Raw genomic sequence first — 22,556 nt, forward strand, 5'->3', positions numbered from 1 at the left:
AGTCGGGGCAAACTGTCCGTATATGTGTGCGTCATGCACGCACGGTGCGTGCATGCTATTTATCCATATAAACTTGAATACAAGACTAAACAGGTATTATTCAAGTCTGTTTTTTTTGTGTTCTCTTTTTTGGAAATAAAAATATAATCACCCTAGAAATGACGTTGAGCCAGCATTTGTTTTGATGCTCCTGCGCATGCGGGTCAGTTTCCACAGTGCATCTTGGACTGCGAATTAGTGTGCATACGTGATACTTGAATGGGCTCAATGGACAAAGGAAGTCTGCAGGCAAGAAAACAGATATGACAAAAAATCGGAAATGTACATTAAGACCTGCGGTATGAACCTAGCCAATGTGTCAATTTTTCACTATACAGTGGGGCAAATAAGTATTTAGTCAACCACCAATTGTGCAAGTTCTCCTACTTGAAAAGATTAGAGAGGCCTGTAATTGTCAACATAGGTAAGCCTCAACCATGAGAGACAGAATGTGGAAAAAAAACATAAAATCGCATTGTTTGGTTTTTAAAGAATTTATTTCCAAATTAGAGTGGAAAATAAGTATTTGGTCACCTACAAACAAGCAAGATTTCTGGCTGTCAAAGAGGTCTAACTTCTTCTAACGAGGTCTAACGAGGCTCCACTCGTTACTTGTATTAATGGCACCTGTTTTAACCCATTATCGGTATAAAAGACACCTGTCCACAACATCAGTCAGTCACACTCCAAACTCCACTATGGCCAAGAACAAAGAGCTGTTGAAGGACATCAGAGACAAAATTGTAGACCTGCACCAGGCTGGGAAGACTGAATCTGCAATAGGTAAAATGCTTGGTGTAAAGAAATCAACTGTGGGATCAATTATTAGAAAATGGAAGACATACAAGACCACTGATAGTCTCCCTCGATCTGGGGCTCCATGCAAGATCTCACCCCGTGGTGTCAAAATGATAACAAGAACGGTGAGCAAAAATCCCAGAACCACTCGGGGGGACCTAGTGAATGACCTACAGAGAGCTGGGACTACAGTAACAAAGGCTACTATCAGTAACACAGTGCACCGCCAGGGACTCAAATCCTGCCCTGCCAGACGTGTCCCTCTGCTGAAGAAAGTACACGTCCAGGCCCGTTTGCGGTTCGCTGGAGAGCATTTGGATGATCCAGAAGAGGACTGGGAGAATGTGTTATGGTCAGATGAAACCCAAATAGAACTTTTTGGTAGAAACACAGGTTTTCGTGTTTGGAGGAGAAAGAATACTGAATTGCATCCGAAGAACACCATACCCACTGTGAAGCATGGGGGTGGAAACATCATGCTTTGGGGCTGTTTTTCTGCAAAGGGACCAGGACGACTGATCTGTGTAAAGGAAAGAATAAATGGGGCCATGTATCAAGAGATTTTGAGTGAAAGTCTGCTTCCATCAGCAAGGGCATTGAAGATGAGACGTGACTGGGTCTTTCAGCATGACAATGATCCCAAACACACAGCCAGGGCAACAAAGGATGGCATCGTAAGAAGCATTTCAAGGTCCTGGAGTGGCCTAGTCAGTCTCCAGATCTCAACCCATTAGAAAAATCTGTGGAGGGAGTTGAAAGTCCGTGTTGCCCATCTACAGCCCCAAAACATCACTGCTCTAGAGGAGATCTGCATGGAGAAATGGGCCAAAATACCAGCAACAGTGTGTGAAAAGCTTGTGAAGAGTTACAGAAAACGTTTGGCCTCCGTTATTTCCAACAAAGGGTACATAACAAAGTATTGAGATGAACTTTTGGTATTGACCAAATACTAATTTTCCACAAATGATTTGCAAATAAATTCTTGAAAAATCAAACAATGTGATTTTCTGTTTTTTTTTTTCCACATTCTCTCTCCCATGGTTGAGGCTTACCCATGTTGAAAATTACAGGCCTCTCTAATATTTTCAAGTGGGAGAACTTGCACAATTAGTGGTTGACTAAATACTTATTTGCCCCACTGTACGAGCACCAGAAAATCCTCTCTCGCTTCATGTCCGAGTACCTTGGTATCATGCCAGGTGGAATGCAAGTGCTCCCTTGCTTTGTATCTTCAATCATCTCGCCGGCCTGCTACGGGGCATATGAGTACCTCACGTCAACAGAATCCCCCATCTGCTCCCCATCTTTCTCATCCTCGTTGTTTCCGGTGAAAGAATTTTGTATCGCAGTGCATTTGAATCATTTGTACTTACAAGTGAACATTAACCATGCACCGCAGGAAATTGTCGACCAATGACATTTGCAAGAAAAAGAAAAGAAAGCTCAGAATTTTAAAAAAAGCTAAAAAAAATGATAAAAAGACATAGACTTCACTATCAGTTGATGGGAAACGGGGCGCGGAGCTGCTCCGTAGGGGGCTTATTTTCAAACACTTAAAATTAAAATATTTTTAAAACCAAAGCAGCTTGCGACCTAAAACCAAAACAGGCACCTCACTTAGGCATATATGAGTCTCCGTGAGCTGCGGAATCAAAAAATTCAAAGTCGTTCCCTAGTAAAATCCCAATTAATTATTTTTATTTTATATAAGTATAACAAAACTTAAATGGCAATAAAATTCTAATTTTACGACACACAAAAATCAGCAATTGCAGAGACAATCACCTATATTTTTCAGGATAATAATAGCAATATTTATGATATATGTATGATATATATACATATACAGTGGGGAGAACAAGTATTTGATACACTGCCAATGGGAAAACCCATTGGCAGTGTATCAAATACTTGTTCTCCCCACTGTATATGATATACGTAATTTTTTATCCCAAAATAGCGACTTAATTTTTTTTAATTTAGTGCAATTTTGACATGTTTTCTACAGCTAATAAATCACTCAATTTTCACATCAGAAACATGAAGAAAGCATGCAGAATCAGCTTAATTTTACTCAACAAAAGCAAATTTTGCATTTTTCTATTTACAATCACAACTTATTTAGGTTGAATTCCAATGTAACTATGCACCAGCACGTCTTGTCGGCTATCTGGCCCTCAGCGTTTTTGGACTGAAATGTTACATGAAATAAAACACGTGAAAGATGAATTTTTTAGATGCAGAAATGTCTTAAATTACTACTTTTTTTGCCCAAAAATGGGCAACTGGCCGAAAATTGCCTGATTATTTGAATGCAAAATTACGGTATTGTGTATGGATACAAAATCCAACATGGCAGCCATCAGAAAACAAAGAGCTTTTAAGTTGAAAATTTTTGTAAATAAATGCATATATCCAGGAATTTCTATAGATATGAAAGTAAAACAAAAAGCAAAAACAAGCAAAAAACCGGGCAGTTCACATTCATTTTACGTAAATATTTCAAGCTAAAGTTATGCTAATTATTTTTTTATTTCTCACAACATTTCAAAGTGCATGCATGATGCTGTTTTATATAATAATTACCTTCAATCTTCGACCAAATCACTCTTGAGACATTCCTGCCGGCTTGTATGCACTAAAACGTTCGTTCCGTCGTTCCGCAGCATGTGTTTGAGTTTATCGCAGTGAAACCCGCACGATGCTCTGCCTGGCCCAGCACCCTATGGGAAGCCGTGGCGCAATGTCTGTAGGTGCTGTCTCTTCAACTAATGGTTCAGTCTATGAAGAAATCATGAAAAGAATGTGTGTGTTAGCGATCTTTGTAAAGAAAATAAAAGTTTAAGTTCTACAATCTGGTAAGTGCTTTTATATAAATAACATTGCTTTTATACTTTGAAATTATTCATTAATCTGCCTTAAGATGATGCAATGAATTATTATTTTCGGATAACATGGGGCAGTTATGGGAAGTGTTGCGCGCATTATCTTTTATGCAGAAAATGCATTCATGATACGAGCACATTCACATTACGAGGTATGAATTGTACTTGTATCATGAGAACCTACTGTATTTTATCCCAAACATAATAAACATGTTGACAAGAAAAATGTCAGTGCTGACAAATAAGCATAAAATATTTTAGTCAAAGTTGATCTGCTTCAAAAATGTAAGTCTTTTGGAAAATATTTCTGTTATCTGGCCCATGGCTTAAAGTGTGCTGTGAGTTTTGGACCTGCTTGTGATTGAGTTGACAACCTTGCTCTACACTTTTCTCAAAGTCAGTGACAAAGTTTTCAATTGGACATTTTCTTTTTGACCTTTAATCTGTGAATTTGACCTTTTTCTTTAGGGTAGTCTTTTTCCCCCCTTATCTTTCTCAACTCTCCCACCAATTCGCCCGAACCGTATCTCTCTGGTCTTGTGATTTTAGCCTTCTCCATATTAACTGTCACTAGAAAACTCTCAGCTCTCAACTTTTCTCAAGGCCAGTGACTGGGTTCTCAATTGGCCATTCGTTTTCCTCCTAACATTTATTTCAGGAGAATCTCTTTTTTGCTCTTCATCTCTCACTTGTCTACTGTTTTACTCTATATATGTCTTTTTGGTTTTGTTGTTTTGCACTTCTCTTTACTTCCTGTCAACCTAAACAAAACCCTCAATTTTCCCTGAGGCCAATGACAGGATTCTCAATTGGCCATTCATGCTAAATCCACAGTTTTGTCCTTTTTCTTTCAGACAATCCATCTTGTGCTTTTATTTTTTCCTGTGCTTCCTTCACCCTTAAGCTAACGCCTCAAATTTCTTAAGAGGCCAGTGACAGTTCTCAATTTGTCATTCTTGTTTTTTCCACCCCTCAACCTTCCACGTTAAATCCACGGTTTTGCTTTCTAGGAAAGGATTATGCTTTTGCCTCTTTAACTCTTTCTTGCCAGCCGTTTCACCCTCAACATGTCTCAGAGCCATTCAGTGTTGTTAATAATGGCGTTAGAATATACAGCGTTACTAACGGCGTTTTTTTCTTCAGTAGTGAGTAATCTAATTAATTACTTTTCTCATCATCTTCAATAGTGAGTAATGTAATTAATTACTTTTCTCATCTTGGCAACGCCGTTACCGTTACTGAGGCGGAAAAGGCGTACGTTACTATGCGTTACGATGTTGGTTGACTGCCGCGAAAAAGTCTGGAAAAAGACGGACTCACGGAGACGGGAGAGCAGAGCAGGAGTGGGGAGGAGGCAAGGGAGTGTGACGCCCTTGCAAACGCGATGCTACTATGCTAGGTGGCTCCAATAATACCTGTCTGTAGCCGATAGGCTAGAAACTACGCCCACATGATGCTTCGGTAGATATCACAAATATACAGACCTAGATGCAAATGACAGACACGGCGGCATTAGCAACATATATAATAAAGAACTAGATGCGTCTTAAAGCAGTAGACTTCTCATGAAGGCTTTGTTGTAGAGAACCTTCCTGGTGAAGCTAAGTCACTTTTTATCTAAAATGCTCCTAAATCGGCAAAAGTTATCTTAAATCTACAGTGCCCTCCATAATTATTGGCACTCCTGAAAAAGATGTGTTTTATAGCTTCTAATAATTTTTTAAAATTCAAATAATATGGGACCTTAATGGAAAAAAAGAGAAAAATCCAGCCTTCAATACAAGCGCATTCATTCAGTGGGGAAAAAATCCCACATAAAGAAAAAAATTATTTGACATCAAATAATATGTGTCACAATTATTAGCACCCCTGGTGTTAATACTTTGTACAACCCCCTTTTGCCAACAAAACAAGATCTGGGGACTGAGATGGCCATGGGAGGAGCTTGATTTTGTGTCTGGTAAACCATTTCTGTGTAGATTTGGCCATATGTTTAGGGTCATTGTCTTGCTGAAAGACCCAGTGACGACCCAGCTTCAGCTTTCGGGCAGAGGGCAACAGATTTTTATTTAAAATGACCAAGTATTTCAAAGCATTCATGATGCCATGCACCCTAACAAGGTTCCCAGGGCCTTTGGAAGCGAAACAGCCCCACAGCATCACTGACCCACCCCCATACTTCACAGTGGGTATGAGGTGCTTTTCAGCATGCGCATCTTTCGTGGCACGCCAGACCCACTTAGAGTGTTTGTTGCCAAAAAGCTCAATCTTGGTCTCACACAAAAATACACACGGTCCCAGGCTTCAACAGGGACCGTGTGCTTTGGTCAGCTGAGACAATGGTCTCAGCTGACCAAAGCACACGTGTGTATTTTTGTGTGAGATCAGGGGTGCCAATAATATATGGAGGGCACTGTATCTTTAAATGATGAAACAGAAACTTACTCATGTCGAAAATAGACGGAAGGGAACTAATGCAATAACGGGAACAATTTTAACAACTTTAATGATTGATTCAAAACATTAAATGACTTCCACACATAGCAAAGGTTAGTATCTAGTTATTATTATTATTATCGAGTTATTGCAATAACCCTGTTGTCCCAAAAACCCTTTAAACTTCAGATTGTGTGTCCATTTTTTTTTTTAATTATTATTATTTTTTTTTAGAAAAAAAAAACATGAAAATTATCACCAGTTACTTTGTCAAGTAACTAATTACTTTTACATTCAGGTAACTGAGTTACTAACGCAATTACTTTTTGGGAGAAGTAATGTGTTACTGTAATTAATTACCTTCTTAAAGTAAGATTAACAACACTGGTGCCAATAACACATGGTAGTAGGGCTGCAGCAATCGAATATTTTAGTAATCGATTATTCGACTGAAAATTCTACGGATTAATCGAGTAATCGGATAAAACATTTTTTTTTAGGTAAAGAGCAAATACAAATATACATGAGACAAGACATTTCACCTAATATTGAACCATCAATCAATGAGCCATGAATCAGTCTTTATCTTCAATGTACGTTGTTGAAAACAGCCAACAATTGCATCTCAGATGTGACTAGAAAAACACACAGATTAAATAAAGCCAGTATAAAAGAAACGTTAGCCACGCATCGACAGTAGTCATGATTAAGAGAAACTTAGCCCTCTGCAGGGCTAACGTAACGTTAGCAAGGTACAGTATTCTTATTTATTAGTGCTACAGTACGTTAACTTCATTTTGTCCTTGTCCCGAGTATCTAGGCAGGTGAGTTGTTGGGCGGCGCCCAATCAGGGTTTCGGGGGCGGTTATAGGTTGCTGGGTTCAGCCGTGGGTGTGGAAGCCGGGGCCTGGCGCAGGTTTTGTTATGCAAGCGCTGTATTACAGTGAATACATGAAACAGTGTTCGCCTTGGTCTTTAGCTTGAAATGCTCCCACACTTTTGACATTTTTTTCCTTTTCTTGGTGCATTTGTCTTGGCTTTCGTCAGCTTCTTCACTATTATCTCTATATCCATGCATGGTTGATACAGTTGTATGAAAAAGTATCTGAACCTTTTGAAATATCTCACATTTCTCCATAAAATCACCATCAAATGTGATCTGATCTTTGTCAAAATCACACAGATGTTTAAAACAGTGTCTGCTTTAACTGAAACCACCCAAACATTTATAGTTAATAACTAACCATCACATTTAATTTTTTGTACCCTCCCCCTTTCGCAGCAATAACTTCAACTACGTAGATGCTTCCTGTGCCTGCAGATCAGTCTGGCACATCGATCAGGACTAATCCTGGCCCATTCTTCTTTAAAGAACTGCTGTTGTTCAGTCAGATTCCTGGGATTTCCGGCATGAATAGCTGTCTTTAGGTCATGCCACAGCATCTCAATGGGGTTCAAGTCTGGACTTTGAACGTTTATTTTGTTCTTCTGAATCCATTCTGAAGTTGATTTACTTCTGTGTTTTGGGTCATTGTCTTGTTGCAGTATCCATCCTCTTGAAAGACAACCTCAGGTTGTCCTACAAAACATCCTGATAAACTTTTGAATTCATTCTTCCATTAATTATTGCAAGTTGTCCAGGCCCCGAGGTAGCAAAACAGCCCCAAATCATGATGCTCCCTCCACCTAGCTTTACGGTGGGGATGAGGTGTTGATGTTGGTGAGCTGTTCCATTTTTTCCTCCACACATGACGTTGTGTGTTACTCCCAAACAATTCAACTTTGGTTTCATCAGTCCACAAAATATTTTGCTAAAACATCTGTGGAGTGTCCAAGTGCCTTTTTTCGAACATTAAACGAGAAACAATGTTTTTTTTTTAAGACAGCAGGGGTGGTTTCCTCCGTGGACTCCTCCCATGAGCACCATTCTTGGCAATAGTTTTACATATAGTTGATGTGTGCGCAGAGATATTGGACTCTGCCAGTGATTTCTGTAAGTCTTTAGCAGACACTCTAGGGTTCTTTTTTTTTTACCTCTTTGAGTATTCTGCGCTGAACTCTTGGCGTCAACTTTGGTGGAGGGCCACTCCTCAGGAGAGAAGCAACAGTGCCAAATTTTCTCCATTTGTAGACAACCTCTCTGACTGTCGATTGATGAACATCCAGACTTTTAGAGATGGTTTTGTATATCCTTTCCCAGCTTTATACAAATCAACAATCATTGATTCCAGGTCTTCAGACAGCTCTTTTGACCGAGCCGTGATGAAAATCAGACAATGCTTCACATGAAGACAATGTTTACTTTTAACTTTAAAGAAAAAAATGTTTGACTTTAAACCACTCATCAGTGATTGGGCACACACCTGACTTAAAAGGTTGGGTAAAAATTGGTTTCAATTGCTCTTTAAGTCTCCTTAGGCAGAGAGTTCACTTTCTTAATTTTCCCCCTTCTGTCATTGTTTACATGCTATCCTCATTAAAATATTATAACTAGAGATGTCCCAATCGATCGGTCGATCGGGTTCAATCACGTCACTTTCAAAGTATCGGAATCGGCAAAAAAATATCTGACATGCCTTTTTTTAATATATATACTGTATATTTATAATTAAATCATTTTCTACTTGTATTTAACGTTACAGACAAAATGTCTTACACTCATCCAGAGTCTTTAGTTCTGGCTTAAACTAGGGCTATCATGTCGCGTTCAGTCTATAATGGCACCGTTTTACGTATACATAGAGTTAAAAGGCAACGTAAATGGAGTAGAGAGAATTTTGGCAGCCTTTAAAGCTTTTTTTTTAATTGGCTAAAGCTTTACAATCCCTCTCTCAACAATTAGAAATATCGTGGGAAGCAATGTGGGGAAGAAAGGTAGTAGTTGATCGATTTCTTAACACGCTATTTTATTTCCCAATGCAGAGAAGATATATCAATTGGTACCACTATGCACAGTCATGGTTGCACTTCCCATCATGCATTTGGGCAGAAGTTAAATAGCTACAGTATCATTTACTGAAAGCTCAACAAATACACTAGATGGCAATATTTAGTCACAATATACAAGGTCACATTTATCCTTTAAGAATTACAAGTCTTTCTATCCGTGGATCCCTCTCACAGAAAGAATGTTAATAATGTAAATGCCATCTTGAGGATTTATTTTCATAATAAACAAATACAGTACTTATGTACTGTATGTTGAATGTATATATTCGTCCAAGTTTTATTTATTTTTTTCTTAATGCATTGCCAAAATGTATATGATCGGGAAAAATTATCGGGAATGATTGGAATTGAATCGGGAGTAAAAAAAAACAAACAATCGGATCGGGAAATATCGGGATCGGCAGATACTCAAACTAAAACGATCGGGATCGGATCGGGAGAACATGATCAGAACAACCCTAATGAAAACCTTTAAATGTTTGGGTGGTGTTAGTTTAAGCAGACACTGTTTTTACATCTGTGTGATTTTGACAAAGATCAGATCACATTTGATGGTAATTTTATGCAGAAATGTGAGAAATTCCAAAAGGTTCTGATACTTTTTCTCACCGATGTATATCTACTGCTGCTGTATTTTCCGATACGTACGTGATGTCAGCGTGTTGTCCCGCATTAAAAGTAGTCCGGCAAGGCAAAATGTGATGCTTAGACCTGGCAAAATTAAACGATTCCTTTCGGCGAATAAAATTACTCAGATCAATTTTAAACTCGAGTTACTCGAGTACTCATTTCAGCCCGACATGGTAGTCTTTTTTTTTAATCTTTGACAATTATTATTTTTATCCTACCCTTGCCTCATCTCTTTGGTCTACTGATTTTGTCCTTCACATTACTTCCTTTCATCCACACTTTTCTCAAGACGAGCAACAGGGTGGCCAGTTGCTCTTTCGTTTGCGTATTTCATCTGATATTAAATCTTCAGTTTTGCAACAATTCTGGTCACATTCTTACTCTTTACCTCTTAAACTCTTTTTGGAGTTTCACAATTCCTGTACTTCTTATTCCCCAGAACTCTCTATAACCTTACTATTTCTCAAGGCCAGTGACGGACCAAGGTCAATGGTCTCAATTGGAAAATAACTTTTCTTACCTTCCAAGTTAAATTTTTAGCTCTTTCTTAAGGACATTCTCTTTTATGTCTTTATGTAGTTGTGCCCATCCCTTTACTTTCTCACCTCTGAAACTTTGTAAACCCTCAACTTCCCTCAGGGCCAGTGACAGCGTTTGCAATTGGCCATCCTTTTTCTTACCCTTTATGTAAAATCCATGGTTTTGCCCTTTTCTTTAGGACAATCTTTCATACCTCTTTATCGCTCACTTGCCTCCTTTATTCACTTTAACGTGCCTCTCCGGTCTTGTGATATTTGTCCTTCGCTTTAGTCCCTCTTTTCTCCCAACTCCTACAACCGCCAGGTTTCCTCAAGGCCGGTGACAAGGTTAATTCAGCCTGGAGTGAAGTTTAGTGAAAGACGCACACACTTTTATTGCTAGAGAAACAGTGTATCACAGCAGTGAGTACACCCCTCGCATTTCTGCAGATATTTAAGTACATCTTTTCATGGAGCAACACTGAAAATATGACACTTTGACAGAATGAAAAGTAGTCTGTGTGCAGCTTATATAATAGAGTTAGGGCTGTCAAATGATTATTTTACAGCTTAAAAATTAATCGTAATTAATCGCAATTAATCGCAATTCAAACCATCTATAAAATATGCCATATTTTTCTGTAAATTATTGTTGGAATGGAAAGATAAGACACAAGATGGATATATATATATTCAACATGCGGTACATAAGGACTGTATTTGTTTATTATAACAATAAATCAACAAGATGACATTAACATTATTAACATTCTGTTAAAGCGATCCATGGATAGAAAGACTTCTTAAAAGATAAATGTTAGTACAAGTTATAGAAATTTTATATTAAAACCCCTCTTAATGTTTTCGTTTGAATAAAATTGGTAAATTTTTCAATCAAAAAATAAACTAGTAGCCCGCCATTGTTGATGTCAATAATTACTTACACAATGCTCATGGGTGCTGAAGCCTATCAAATCAGTCGCACCTAAGCGCCAGCAGAGGGCAGTAAAACTCCACAAAACACAATTAACAAGTGGGCATTTCACTATACTGTCATTTAAACCTGTCTGAGCGGGGCATGTGCTTTAATTGCGTTAAATATTTTAACGTGATTAATTTAAAAAAATAATTACCGCCCGTTAACGCGTTAATTTTGACAGCCCTAAATAGAGTTAATTTATTTTCCCCGTGATTAATTTAAAAAATTAATTACCACCCGTTAACGCGTTAATTTTGACAGCCCTAAATAGAGTTAATTTATTTTCCCCTCAAAATAACTCAAAATATAGCCATTAATATCTAAACCCCTGGCAACAAAAGTAAGTACACCCCTTAGAAACTACGTACATCCCTAAATGTCCAAATTGAGTACTGCTTGTCATTTTCCCTCCAAAATGTCATGTGACTTGTTACAGGAATGCTGTCAGCATTGCTGCAAAGATTGAAGAGGTGGGGGGTCAGCCTGTTATTGCTCTGACCATAGGCCGCATTCTACATCAAATTGGTGTGCATGGCTGTGACCCCAGGAGGAAGCACAAAAATCCCACAGTTTGCTGAAGACATGACAACAAAGCACATGGATTACTGGAACCATGTCCTATGGTCTGATGAGACGGGCGGCCTTTCTTGTGTACCATTTTCAGAAGAGGCTTCCTCCTGGGGTGACAGCCATGCACACCAATTTGATTTAGAGTGCGGCGTATGGTCTGAGCACTAACAGGCTGACCCCCCACCTCTTCAATCTCTGCAGCAATGCTGACAGCACTCCTGTAACGAGTCACATGACATTTTGGAGGGAAACTGACAAGGAGTACTCAATTTGGACATACAGGGACGTACGTAGTTTCTAAGGGGTGTACTCACTTTTGTTGCCAGGGGTTTAGATATTAATGGCTATTAGGAGTGGAAACCTCAGGGCACCTCACGATACGATACGATTCGCGATACAAGGCTCACGATAACGATTATCTCACGATATCACAATACAGCAATTATCGATATATTGGTCAGAAATTTGATACATGATATTCTACTATATAACTGTTGAAACGGAAAAAAAAGATATTTCAAAATAGAAAAAGTACTGTTTAAGTCATTTATTAAACAGTAATACCTTTTCTGTGCAACATTGCTGTAAAATATGAATCTACTGCAAATTGTGTACCTGCACATATAGAGGAAACAAACCACAACCATTGATATCTCTTGGAGAGATCATGATGAATGGCACCCTTAATTTCTTTAAAGTTTTAAATATATATATATATTTTTTTTTTAAATTAACAGTGCTGTAGGTGTCAGTCAGCAGTTGAGCTCGGAGTGGGGCAATGATAAACTTGGTGGGTCTTTTCTTCGTATATGACCTTTGTTGCCAAAAGCATTGGTTTGAGCACTTCCACCATCTGCTTAAGCATTTGAGATGTCGGACTCAGTCACAATTTTCCTCACCTTAAAAACAACAAAATAAAACAAAACGTATTAGTTACTTAATAGCTTTTGAGTTTAAATCCTGATTTTTTTTTTTGTGTTGGAAGTATTGAGTGAATTAAAAAATTTGAATTGAATGTATAGAAATAAAAAATGCAATAATTACCTATTTTTAATATGTAGGCTACATTAATCACCTTATATATCTTGGAAGCTAGTCAAACCATTTTTATAGCTTAGTGCATCAAAATGGCAGTAATAACAGTTTGTGTAGTAAACGAGATGGAAAGTGGTTCTCAAATAATATCAAATAAATCAGTAAGTTCATGTAGGCTTGTTCGATATTCATTTTCATCCAGTTTAGGGTCCTGGTTTATTTTATATCACTCAACACCAAATGTCATCAAAATAATACATGTAAATCAAAAAATCAATTACATTGCAAAACTTTCTTACCTCAAGTGATGATAGTGAAGCAGTGAAGAAATCCGTGTCCACTTCGTCACCAGCTGGCAGTGAACCTTATTTTTGTTAGACAATTCTTGCATACAGCAAAGTCCTTGTTCACCTTACTTCCTTTCTTGTTAGTGTAAAATCTAAAGTGTGTCCACATGTGTGATTAGTAGCAATATTTTTGTCACTTTTTCCTCCACCGTTCCCACGAAGCTATTTTATTTTTTTCAACCCACTTGGAGCTTCCTCTCTTCTTCTCTAGACGACTTGTCCGCACTTTACCTTCACCGCCACTCTTGAGCGCCCCTAGTGGACCACCAAGGAATTGCTCAACAAACAATGAGCAGTTTACAGCATCCAATGGCCATTATGTCAAATAAAAGTATCGATACTTGGCGGGAGCATATCGATCACCAATCAGGTTGCAAAATATCGCGATACATGGCTGTATCAATATATTGTCACACTCTTAATGGCTATATTTTGAGTTATTTTGAGGGGAAAATAAATTAACTTTATTAAATAAGCTGCACACAGACTACTTTTCATTGTGTCAGTGTCATTTTGTCATTGGTGTCCCATGAAAAGATATACCTAAATATCTGCAGAAATGCGACGGGTGTACTCACTTTTGTGATACACTGTATTGTCTATAGGATGTATTTATCCCTAAGGCTTTTCAATTGCGTGACGCAGCTTGTATCGATGAAATAGTGAAGCGGCACCAGTGCTTGAGCGTTTGCTTCGCACGGTCAGAAAAGGACGCGTGAGCTGAGAGACTGCCAATGCAAATGTATTGAAATTCAATTTCAAGTGCATGCTCTGCAAAAACATCTGGCATGGAACACATTCAAAGTTGAATGTCTTTGTGCAACCAAGCAGCCACAGAATCAAGGGAATGAATAATGGATTGATAATGATTAGTAATACCAAGCACTGTGGAGATTGGCTCTCACGGATTTTACCCAATATCGACCTGCACAATGTAACGGCTCTATGTGTGTTTGTTCAATTTTTATTTTTTCTAGTTGCATCCAATTGCATCACGCTATCGAGATTAATTTTTATAGCATTAGCAAGATTGTAAATTCCCCTTCTGATGGAAAGGCGCACTGTTTTAAAGCCAAGGAATATCTGTTGCTAAGGCAACCAAAAATGGATTTGTGAGCGTGAGAAGGCCAAACTATTAATGACATTTTTAAAGCAGGATGAGCCACTTTGAATAACATACAACCCAAAATAACACGTCAGCATAGTCTCTACTTTGCTTTATGAGCAGTTATTGTGAAACCTTTGAAAGCGTCTGAGTGTCTTTGAATAGATTGGTGCGCCATTGTTATGTGATGAGGCACCCACCTCTAAGGGACCATCTGCATTCCGTCCCTTGTCTGGCATCGATGAAGACAAATAGCTTTTTCTCACCAAATGGCTGCACAGGAGTCCTAAAGCTGCTCGAGTGCCAGGAGCCACAAGTAGGTCATCTTGTAAAGGAACAAGCTGGTTGTCCGTGATAGGACGCTTCGCTCTTCAAGAATTCGATTTCTCATAACGACACCTTAGAATAAATGGTGGTAGTTCAATCAAAGCTGCTCAAAACATGATTGTGTTTCCATCTATCTGTTTCTTTCACATTCGTTTATGGACGCGGGTTAGCTGGAGCTTTTCCCGGCTGACTTTGGCAGAGGGGTTTGCCCTGGACTTGGCTCCAGCCAGGGCACGTCGACAAACAGCCATTCACGTTCACAGTCACATCTATGGGCAATTTATTGTCTTTTAAATTGGAAAAAATACTTACTCGAAAACATTTGCCAATATTTGAGGCCAGAAGCATACAAATGCAAACCAAATGTAGTAGTCAATAGACCATCAAGCTGCCCGTGTTTGCTTCCATTTAAGAATAATGAAAATATATGCTCACATTCATTCAGCTAACAAATACTGCTGCTTTTGAAACAATTCCATGTTGTCAAAGTATAAAACTCCAGACAAAGCTATTTTCTTTAGTAGCAGACATTAAGTACAACCTGTTTTCAGAGAAAGGTGGGCATGCATGCACACCTGTTAAGTTGTGCGGTTTCGGCGTAGTTTGTACAAGTGAGCACTGATTTTTAAATGTGTACGATGTACGTTCCAAATCTGTACGTTTTTCGTGCATTACGTTTTTTTTCTCCGTTCGGATTTTGTCAGCGTTTTGGCAATGAGACAATGTGCGTTACGATGCGTTACTACGTTGGTTGAATTGTAAAAAAACATAATTATCCGCTGTGTTTACCGAGCTCCTGATTCAAATGTCCAGCTTACTGAGTATATGGAAAATATACTGTTTAAAACGAATAATAAGCATGTCTTTTGTTGTGAAGAGATTAATCTTGGGATAAAATATGTACAACATGTTGTTTGATTTTCCTCATACATTCATGTCTGATGAAACTGTTACAGTGATCTTTGTGTGCGCCAATTGTTGCCACCATTTACACCTTAGGAACGTACCCTTTAAAGAGACTTATAAGAAAAGCATTTTGAGTCGCTACTCACACCAGCTGTGATAACACATAATCACTTTTGCCACACACATAGCCACAACAAAATGTTCCCACGGCAAATAGATGCTAGAATGTCAGGGACATGACAAAGCCATAACCGTGTACGCCCTGAAATTCAGACCACTAATCTTGTGCAAGAGACTGTTGTCAACAACCGCAATCGAGCTGCTTGACTGGACGCTGAGTTATTGTAAACCCAGATTGTTGATAGTGTTATTGTACAGTTTGTGGCCATATGTTGTATGTAACTGTACCATGTCTGATTGTGCGTCTTTAGCTGTATGGGGGGACGGGAAACTGATAAGCATATGCTTCCTCCAGTCTGCCTTTGTCTTCTTCTTCGGTTCCTTCCTTCGGGCAAATCATATCACATTTGTAATTGTCAATGATTGTCAATGATACCGATGATGATGACAATAAATATTTCATTCATTCATTCATTCATTCATAATGACGCAAGAAAAGTCAGAGACTCAGAAAGAAGAGTGTTGTGACGCTGTAGCAAATGCGATGCTAGGCGGCTCCAATATTTCCTGACTGTAGCCGACAGCCTACAATCTACGCCTAGATATCAAATGCATATAGAACTACATGCGAAATGACAGACGGCGGTGTTAATAAACAGCCGCCATTTTGAAGCAGTAGACTTCTCAGAAAGGCTCTGTTGTAGTGAGCCTTCCTCGCGAACTTAAGTAACTTTTTGTCTAAAATACTCCTAAATTGGCAAAATCTTGACTTGAATCTACCTTTAAATGATGAAACGGTTTTAAAACTTTAACATGTCGAAAGTAGAAAGAAGGGAACTAATGCAAAAACGGTAGCAATTTTAACAACTTTAACAGTTGATTTACAACATTAAACGATTTCCAAACATAGCAAAGGTTACTTTTTTTTTTTTTTTTTTAAGTAAAAAAAAAAAACATGAAAGGTAATTCCAGTTACTTTGCCAAGTAACTAATTACTCTTACCTTCAGGTAACTGAGTTACTAACTCAATTACTTTTTGGGAGAAGTAATTTGTAACTAATTGATTACTTTTTTAAAGTAAGATTAACAACACTGCTCACAAAGATGAAGTCTGCAGAATGAAAAGTGACGAAGGCAGAGATTTCATTCTGCCAATTTGTTGCCGAACACAATTTGCCTGCAACTCTTGCTGATCACTTCTCAGAATTAGCAAAAGAAATGTTCTCTGACTCAAAGATTGCATCGGTAAGTTAATGTTATCAACTGACCTTTTTTATTTATAATTGGACACACGAACAAACTACCTTCAAGTCAAACTGAATTGCGAGCTGAAATGCCATGAAGTGCAGCTATCAAGACATAATACAAATTGCCAAAAGTGCTACATACAATTATAACAAAAGTCACTGTTAAATTTTAGTCATCATGATGTAGCTGAAGATATTGATTGTTCTTTGATTGCACCAGGTTATATGTTACAATATTACCAATAAATTCATATTATTTAAAAATTGAGTTTTATATACGTCACTATTTGTAAGATTGCCAACGGCCTCGGGTTGACAGGTCTGTGCATGCAACCATTCCCTGCTTAGTTGAAGGTGATGAAACAAAGTGGAAGTTAAATCAATGACAAAGCTAGAAACTTAGGTCAGACTCGTAAAAAATATCGATTCAAAACAATATGTGACCTACATAAACAAATGACTCTGTAATCTGCTTTTCAATATTTCAATCATTTCTTACATGAAGGTCACTCGACAGTCTCCCTAAGTTTGACATTGAAGAATATTTAGAGCAATACAGTTCATGTCTAAGCCAGTATTGCTTTTCCCTTTTAGATATTGATGAGTGTGCTGAAGGGAAGCACTACTGCAGGGAGAATACCATGTGTGTTAACACACCCGGCTCCTTCATGTGCATCTGCCATACGGGCTACATCAGGATCGATGACTATTCCTGCACAGGTGAGTTCCTTTGCTGGCCTTAATGGCAGCCTGGAATGTAATTACAAGTTCTTTGTGATACGTTTGAACTTAGGAGTATTTGAAAGAGCAACTGACCCATGAAAGAAAGCTTTAGCAATTCAGTATTGGATGGAAAAGGGCTTAGCTTTACACAGTAGGAAGTAAAATAGCACCAATGGAAACAAAAAGTCAGTACAATGACATTTGAAGAGTGAAGCTTGAAATCAGTGAATGAGCTTGCGCCTCCTGTGTCAGCTCAATATTCCTGCCTAGCTCAAACTTGTAATAAAGAATGAAGACCTTTGGGGATTGTAATTGTGGTTGTATACTGTTATAGACTTCTTATGTATGGCAACTGATGGGTATGAAAGATCACTCTGGACGCTGGACAATCCGCACTTTGTCAACCTTTGTGTCCTCCTTAATTAAAAATGTTTCTTTGTTGCAAAAGTATAACATCATTTGGAAAAATCAAAAACAAAGATTGCTGTCTCGGACATCTGGCAGGAATAGACAGTTTTCATGTGACGCCACCTCACTTCTGCCTAAATTGTGTGACGTCATATTGGCTGATATTTTTTTCTCTAAGGTTTAAGAGGCCTACAGGCAAAGTCTAAGAATGTCACCACCAATTGTTTGGAAAATAAAAACATAACAAGCATAAATGTCGCGTAGTGAGTCTATTTTTTTCGATAGCTTTTACTTTTTACCAACATAAAAATGACCCTAAACAACGTTTAACTCAACGGAACGAAGAAATCCAAGAATCCTTGGAAGATCTGCTATTCCAGTCAACTGAACCTCAAGCATTTTTTGTACTGGCTAAACCTTAGTACACTAATTCAAGAATACAACTGAATCTGCTAACACATGTGTCCTGTTTGGACATTTGGCTTTGGGCTAACCAAATGCAGCTCAGTTAACCAAACTGTATTGTCCGATAACACAATATTACCGTAATATCTGGACTATAAAGTGCACCTGATTATAAGCCGCACCGGTCAAATTTCACAGAATTGTAGAAATAAATCTATATAAATGCCGTACCTGACATTAAGCCGCAGGTGTCCGTATCTTAACATTGGGTATTTACATAGATGTTACACAGAAAAATTTAATTGATATTTATTAACCAGATAAACAAGCATCAACATCACCAACTCGTGCTGTCTGAATGCTTTAAAATAACTAACTTTAAAAAACAGGTTGCTACATTTGCAAAGATATATAATCCACTTTACCTTGCCTTCTTAACTTTAATTGGATGAAATCCCCTTAACAATGGTAAACAGCTAGTGCGAGCCCTTATACAGCAGCTCGGTTGTAGCATACTGTAGCAATAAAGTCCTCCGAGTGCTAATCAACGCTAGCATCGCGTTCTCTTGTTGTAGCAAATAGTGGATGCCCATCAATATGAAATTGTTCCATTGTTCCAATTCTTTTGTAGCAACATATAGTGTCAGATGGAGCCATACTCATGTATAAAATCCAGAGTTTTTGAGTACTGTATTTTTCGTTCTGTAAGTCGCACCTGAGTATAAGTCCCGCCAGCCCAAAAATGAGCAATGAAGAGAAAAAAAAACATATAAGTCGCACCGAAGTCCAAGTCACATTTTTGGGAGAAATTTACTTGATAAAATCCAACACATAGAACAGATATGTCATCTTGAAAGGCAATTTAAAATTAAATTCAATAGAGAACAACATGCGGAATAAGTGTAAAGTATGATAATGTTACATGATGCATAAACAATGAAATGCGAACGTAGAGTTATTCAGATAACTATAGCATAAAGAACATGCTAACAAGTTTACCAAACCATCAGTGTTACTCTAAAACACCAAAATAACATGTGAAATCATACAATAATGTGTCAATAATTTCACACATTAGTCGCTCCAGAGTATAAGTCGCACCCCCCAACCAAACTATGAAAAAAAACTGCGACTTATAGTCTGAAAAATACGCTAAGCCTGACGAGGTTCTGGCAAGCGTTCTCTGTGCTTGTGTAGCGACTGAGAGCTATGATGTGGCTAAATTTGGAAACCCATTCTTTAAAATATGTCTAATTATCCATTTTTTACATTTTTAACAAGAAAATATGAAGCTTGTTTGTATTTTTTTTAAAGCCATAAATAAGCCGCTTCCTTATAATAACCGCAGGGTAGAAACATCGAGAAAAAATTATTTGCATTGCATATACGGCATGTTTGATGACCAATGTGGTGGAAGGTTCTCACTGGGATGCAGACACATGACAATTGTGATCTTAGTGACAAACCGTATTGACAGAGATGCACTGTGTTTAATTGTGAAAGAACGTGTTATAAAAGCAAGACACTGTTACAAATCTTGTCAGTTGCTCATGTGGTAACCCTAATAATCAACCCTTCAGGCATACGTTTAATGAGAAGCTAATTCCAGCAGTGGTGGAGGAAGTACTCACTTTTTTAATTTAAGTAAAAGTACAAATGTCTTAGAAAAATGTACTCAAATAAAAGTACAAAAGTACTTGCTTTAAAAATTTACTTAAGTAAAAGTATTTTCTCCCAATGCAAAAATGTGTGAGATATATATATATATGTGTATATATATATATATATATATATATATATATATATATATATATATATATATATATATATATATATATATATATATATATATATATATATATATATATATTAGAGCTGAAACGAATACTCGACCAACTCGAGCCCTGCGGAGGGCTAGGTTTCTATTAATTATGACCACTGTCGATGCGTGGCTAACGCATCTTACATACAGGCTTTAACATAACATAGCATTGTGGAGTGATGAGGGTGTAAAATAAAAACTTAATAATGCTAACTATCAATTTTAGCTCAGAAGTCATTGCTGGATAAAACACCAAGTAGCACTGGTCCCTAATGTGCTCCAATACAGCCTGTATCATACATTTATTTTGAACACTGCAAAAACTCAAAATCCTATCAGGACTTACAGTTTAGACTAACTTAAAACTTAACTAGAACTTAAAAATGGCTTGACACAAATAGAAATTCAATTGAAACATGTGGGAAAAAATCCTAACTTTTAAGTGATGTGTGTTATCAAGCGTAACGGCATTTTTAGGTAAGATATATATATATAAAACTTTTGCACAGTACTGTATATTTTTATTATATTATGTATATACAGGATATACTGTATGTATATATTTTCCCCAAGTGTAAGCTTCCATGATCCTAATAAATTTAATAATTTAAAAAAAAAAAAATACAGTGCTGTGCAAAAGTTTTAGGCAGGTGTCCTGCCTAAAACTTTTGCACTTATTTATTTATTTTTTTTAATCTAAAAGTTTTTTGAGTGAAAGCAGTGAATTAGTCTTTGTTTATTCTAGTTACATCTGAGATGCAATTGTTGGCTGTTTTCAACAATATACATCGAAAATAAAGACATTGATTGACTGAAAATGGTTCAAGATTAGCTGAAATGTCTTGTTTTCTCTTGTATATTTATAATTGCTCTTCACCTAAAAATATATTTGTTTTATCTGATTAATCGATAGAATTTTTAGTCGATTACTCGATTACTAAAATATTCGATAGCTGCAGCCCCTATATATATATATAGAGAGAGAGAGAGACAGAGAGAGAGAGAGAGAGAGATCTGAGCCAATATTCAAAGACAGAGCAAGAAAATGAATTGACTGCTCAATTTTATTTAAAACTGAGCAGAATAGGGAAAAACCAGCAATAAATTTGAATGCAATGTAAACAGAAGGTTAGCAATCTAAAAAAAAAAAAAAAAAAAAAAAAAAACCTCCAGAACTAAACTAGATAATGTTTAACAGCCCAGACCTTCAGCTTAATGGCGGACTGCAAGAAACTGTAAAGTGCGTACCCCCACTTACTGTACAAGAGTGTGCAGCACCCATCTGACGACGGGCTGGTCTCACTGTTGGTTTTTATAGGTCAATATCTTGTAGTGCTGTAGCGATCGAATATTTAGTAATCGAGTATTCTACTGAACATTCCATCGATTTATCGAGTAATCAGATAAAACATATTTTTTCTAGGTAAAGAGCAATTATAAATATACATGAGAAAACAAGACATTTCACCTAATACTGAACCATTTTTAGACAATCAATGTCCTTATTTTAAGATGTACTGTACATTGTTGAAAACAGCCAACAGTTGCATCTCAGATGTGACTAGAAAAAAAAAACAACAAATTCACTGTGTTCACTCAAAAAACTTATTATAAAAAAAAAAAAATCTTTTACCTACAAATGTCATTACGCTTGATAATACACATCACTTAAAAATAAAGTGTTTTTTTCCCACGTGTTTCAATTGAATTTCCATTCGTGTCAAGCTATTTTTAAGTTCTAGTTAAGTTTTGAGTTTAAATCTAAATTGTAAATCCTGATAGGAAAAATAAAAGTATGATACCTGCTGTTTTGCAGCACCTTAGGCAACAGTGCTACTTGGTGTTTTATCCATCAATTGCCACGTTTACATGGAGCCAAATATTCCAATTACAATCGGAATATTTGTTCAAACCGAATAAATGTGTTCCATATAAACACCTCATTCGGAATGAACAGGCCCAAACCGAATGGAATTTCATTCCGATTCACAGGGGTGGAATATTCCTTTTCCCAAACCGATTAGAAGTAAAATTATATCATGTAAACAGGGAAGCGGAATGGTGTCGGGTTGCGTTCCTTCTGCACATGCTCCGTACTGACGTGGTGACGTCACTTGGTGACGTAAGTAACGTCACTTGCAACATGGCTTCCAAGCACACGCACAGCGCACCCACACAACTTTTTAAATGAACGGCGTATCATTCTGAAGTTTTGTTTCCACTCGAAAAGTTAAAACAGCAGCTGATCTGACGATCGATCTCCATGTTTTGCAACGTGACGCTTTGTTTTGATTAATCTGCGCATGT

At 37.4% G+C, this 22,556-nt stretch overlaps 1 protein-coding gene across 1 annotated transcript in view; it reads left to right on the plus strand.

The window, feature by feature from the left end:
• Nucleotides 1-22,556, plus strand: part of nell2a (neural EGFL like 2a) — a 248,309-nt gene that overhangs the window by 107,667 nt on the left and 118,086 nt on the right. Inside the window, exon 13 of the mRNA XM_057837033.1 lies at nt 17,486-17,611. Within this exon, the coding sequence (XP_057693016.1) occupies nt 17,486-17,611 (126 nt within the window). The remainder of the gene's footprint in view (nt 1-17,485; nt 17,612-22,556) is intronic.

The sequence above is a fragment of the Corythoichthys intestinalis genome, chromosome 5, assembly GCF_030265065.1.
Source record: "Corythoichthys intestinalis isolate RoL2023-P3 chromosome 5, ASM3026506v1, whole genome shotgun sequence".
NCBI classification, from domain to species: domain Eukaryota; kingdom Metazoa; phylum Chordata; class Actinopteri; order Syngnathiformes; family Syngnathidae; genus Corythoichthys; species Corythoichthys intestinalis.